At 40.7% G+C, this 2,839-nt stretch overlaps 1 protein-coding gene across 2 annotated transcripts in view; it reads left to right on the top strand.

Moving 5' to 3' along the window:
• Positions 1-2,839, top strand: part of COL4A5 (collagen, type IV, alpha 5) — a 329,573-nt gene that overhangs the window by 321,915 nt on the left and 4,819 nt on the right. For both annotated transcript variants that reach the window (XM_005865212.2, XM_005865213.2), the window contains one exon: positions 1,944-2,121. In XM_005865212.2, the coding sequence (XP_005865274.1) occupies positions 1,944-2,121 (178 nt within the window). The remainder of the gene's footprint in view (positions 1-1,943; positions 2,122-2,839) is intronic.

Genomic DNA, 2,839 nt, shown 5'->3' with positions numbered 1-2,839 from the left:
AAGGGCAGTTGGGAGGGACCAGGCCTGCAGGGAAGGGCAGTTGGGAGGGACCAGGCCTGCAGGGGAGGGCAGTTAGGGGCGACCAGGCCAGCAGGGGAGGGCAGTTGGGGGCAATCAGGCTGGCAGGGGAGCAGTTAGGTGTCGATCAGGCTGGCAGGGGAGTGGTTAAGAGGCTATCAGGCTGGCAGGCAGGCGAGCAGTTGGGAGCCAGCAGTCCTGGATTGTGAGAGGGATGTCCAGCTGCCACCTGGGTCGGGCCTAAACGGGCGGTCAGACATCCCTCAAGGGGTCCTAAATTGGAGAGGGTGCAGGCTGGGCTGAAGGACACACACACACACACACACACACACCAGTGCACAAATTTCATGCACTGGGCCTCTAGTGGAAGTATAATTTCTAAATGCAACAGGAACATTGAATAAATTCCAATTTCTAAAAACCAATTTATATACTTTTTAAAATATTTGTTGTTAGATTTCAATTATTATACTGTATATTTTTAAAAGTGATATAAGGCTTTCGTTTTTTAAATATAAATATTCACAAAACACTAGAAAGGATAACTGGCAATTTTAAGATGTGGTTTGCAAAGCCCCATTGTCCAGTATTACAAAGTATAGAAGGATGGGGCTGGAACCCAGAGACAGTAACCAATACCTTAATTACTAGAACAGTATCAACTTAAACTTCTGATGAAAATTTTAGATATCAACTTAAAAATGTGTTAGGGTACATCATTTTTCATGATTCTTTTTGTGAGTAAATGAGAAAAAAAAGGCCTGATCACATAACCTCTATTGTCCCTACCAGCCCCCCAAAAATCAAAAGCTCTATTTCTTTTCTCTTGCACTCACACCCTCCCTTTATCTTTATCTCTTATTTATTTTTTTTCCATTTTATTATTCACCTGAAAACCTGTCTGTGGTTGCTCTGTATAGTGGTCAGCACTATAATTGTCCTTAGCCTTAAAGTGATTACAAAGCCACACAAGATACATTCTCTGGATGGCTTGTAAGAAGAGAGGGAAGCCTAGAGAGGAAATACTGATATGATATTATAAGGACTCAGTTTGTGCTCTTCACTTGTCCAGAATAAATCACCCAATATTATTCATAAAACAACACCAGTTTAAAAACAGTGTTAGGTAATATATAATGACCTACCACAATAAATGTCTACATAAATTATAAGATATAACCTGATTCTAGAAATGTTAAAATGTGTGATTTATAATTGAAGAATTAAAGTACAGGGGTGGGCAAAAGTAGGTTTGCAGTTGTTTATATGGAAAATAATACAATAACTAATCCTATCTAATAATAGACAAACATGGTAATTGACCGTACCTTTGCTATGCCTCCCATTGGCTAATCAGCAAGATATGCAAATTAACCGCCAACAAAAATGGTGGTTAATTTGCATACGTAGGCGCAAAGCGGTGGAGCGAAGACTGAAGGCGGCTCCGGCCACAGTAGCGAAGGCTTGAAGGCGGCTCCAGCCGCGGTAGCGAAGACTTGAAGGTGGCTCTGGCCAGGGCAGCGAAGGCTTGAAGGCGGCTCCGGCCGGAGCGAAGGCCTGGGTCCCGGGTACCAGAGGAAAACTGGTGCTGGCAGCCAGGGGAAGGGAAGGCCTATTGCACGAATCTTTTCGTGCAACATGCCTCTAGTAAATAATAATACCAAAATAAACTACTGTTTCATGTACTAACAACTGTTAATCTACTATTGCCCACCCCTGCACATTTATTATCTAAGAATTGTGATCAATGATACTCTCTCATCATTGATGTTTCAATCTCTCTCCTTCCTCTCTCAAATCATTAAAATATATTAAAAATATAAATGTGGGCAAGTTTTTTCTTTGAGAGGTTGTTACTGTTTTAGAAGAAACTAAAGTATCATCCTGATGAAGTTCTTCATCTTTTACTCCCCAATTCTTTCTAGGGACAGCCGGCAGCTGCCTTCGTCGCTTCAGTACCATGCCTTTCATGTTCTGCAACATCAACAATGTTTGTAACTTTGCTTCAAGAAATGACTATTCTTACTGGCTCTCCACTCCAGAGCCCATGCCAATGAACATGGAGCCCCTGAAGGGCCAGAGCATCCAGCCATTCATTAGTCGGTAAGACATTGATATAGCTTTGACTTGTTCTAATCTTCAATTGGTTTAGCTAGTCAGAAATGAGTCCAAAACTAATAATCTGATCAAACTTCTCCCAGATTAGGTAGAATAGAGGTATCTTTATAATATTTAATTCAGTATTTAGTTTGATTTGTATTTATTGGTTATGTGTTTTGACCACGCCTCCTGATAGACATAGTGCAATATAGAAAGAGCTTACAGTCTAGTTATGAGGCAAATATACATAAATTAATCATATATATATACATATATATGGCTTGAGCTAAGTGCTGCAATAGATTCAATAAAAATGTTCTGAGAGCATAGATAAAGGGATGCATAATTATAACTGGAGAAATTGGAGTGACTATATGGAAAAAATGTGTTGGAACTGGTAAATCGTTGAAGGATGGGATAGACTTGAGACACAAGCAACTATAAGAAGGAATGACATACAAGGCAGAAAATATGGAAATGGGTAGTAGATTGATGTATTTAGGATATAGATTGTAAAGGTTGCATAGTGAGAAGGAAAGTTGATTGGGTAGTTAGTTTGGACCCAGATGATAGCAGACATTCACTGTGTAATTTAATTTGGAATTTATTTGGTATACTAGAGGTCCAGTGCACGAAATTCATGCATGGGGGGGTCCCCTCAGCCCAGCCTACACCCTCTCCAATCCAGGACCCCTAGGGGGGATGTCCAACTGCCGGTTTA

Source organism: Myotis brandtii, unplaced genomic scaffold (genome assembly GCF_000412655.1).
Source record: "Myotis brandtii unplaced genomic scaffold, ASM41265v1 scaffold199, whole genome shotgun sequence".
In the NCBI taxonomy this organism is placed as follows: Eukaryota; Metazoa; Chordata; class Mammalia; order Chiroptera; family Vespertilionidae; genus Myotis; species Myotis brandtii.
The sequence above is the reverse complement of the archived record's forward strand: the minus strand, read 5'-3'. Positions and strand labels throughout refer to the sequence as shown.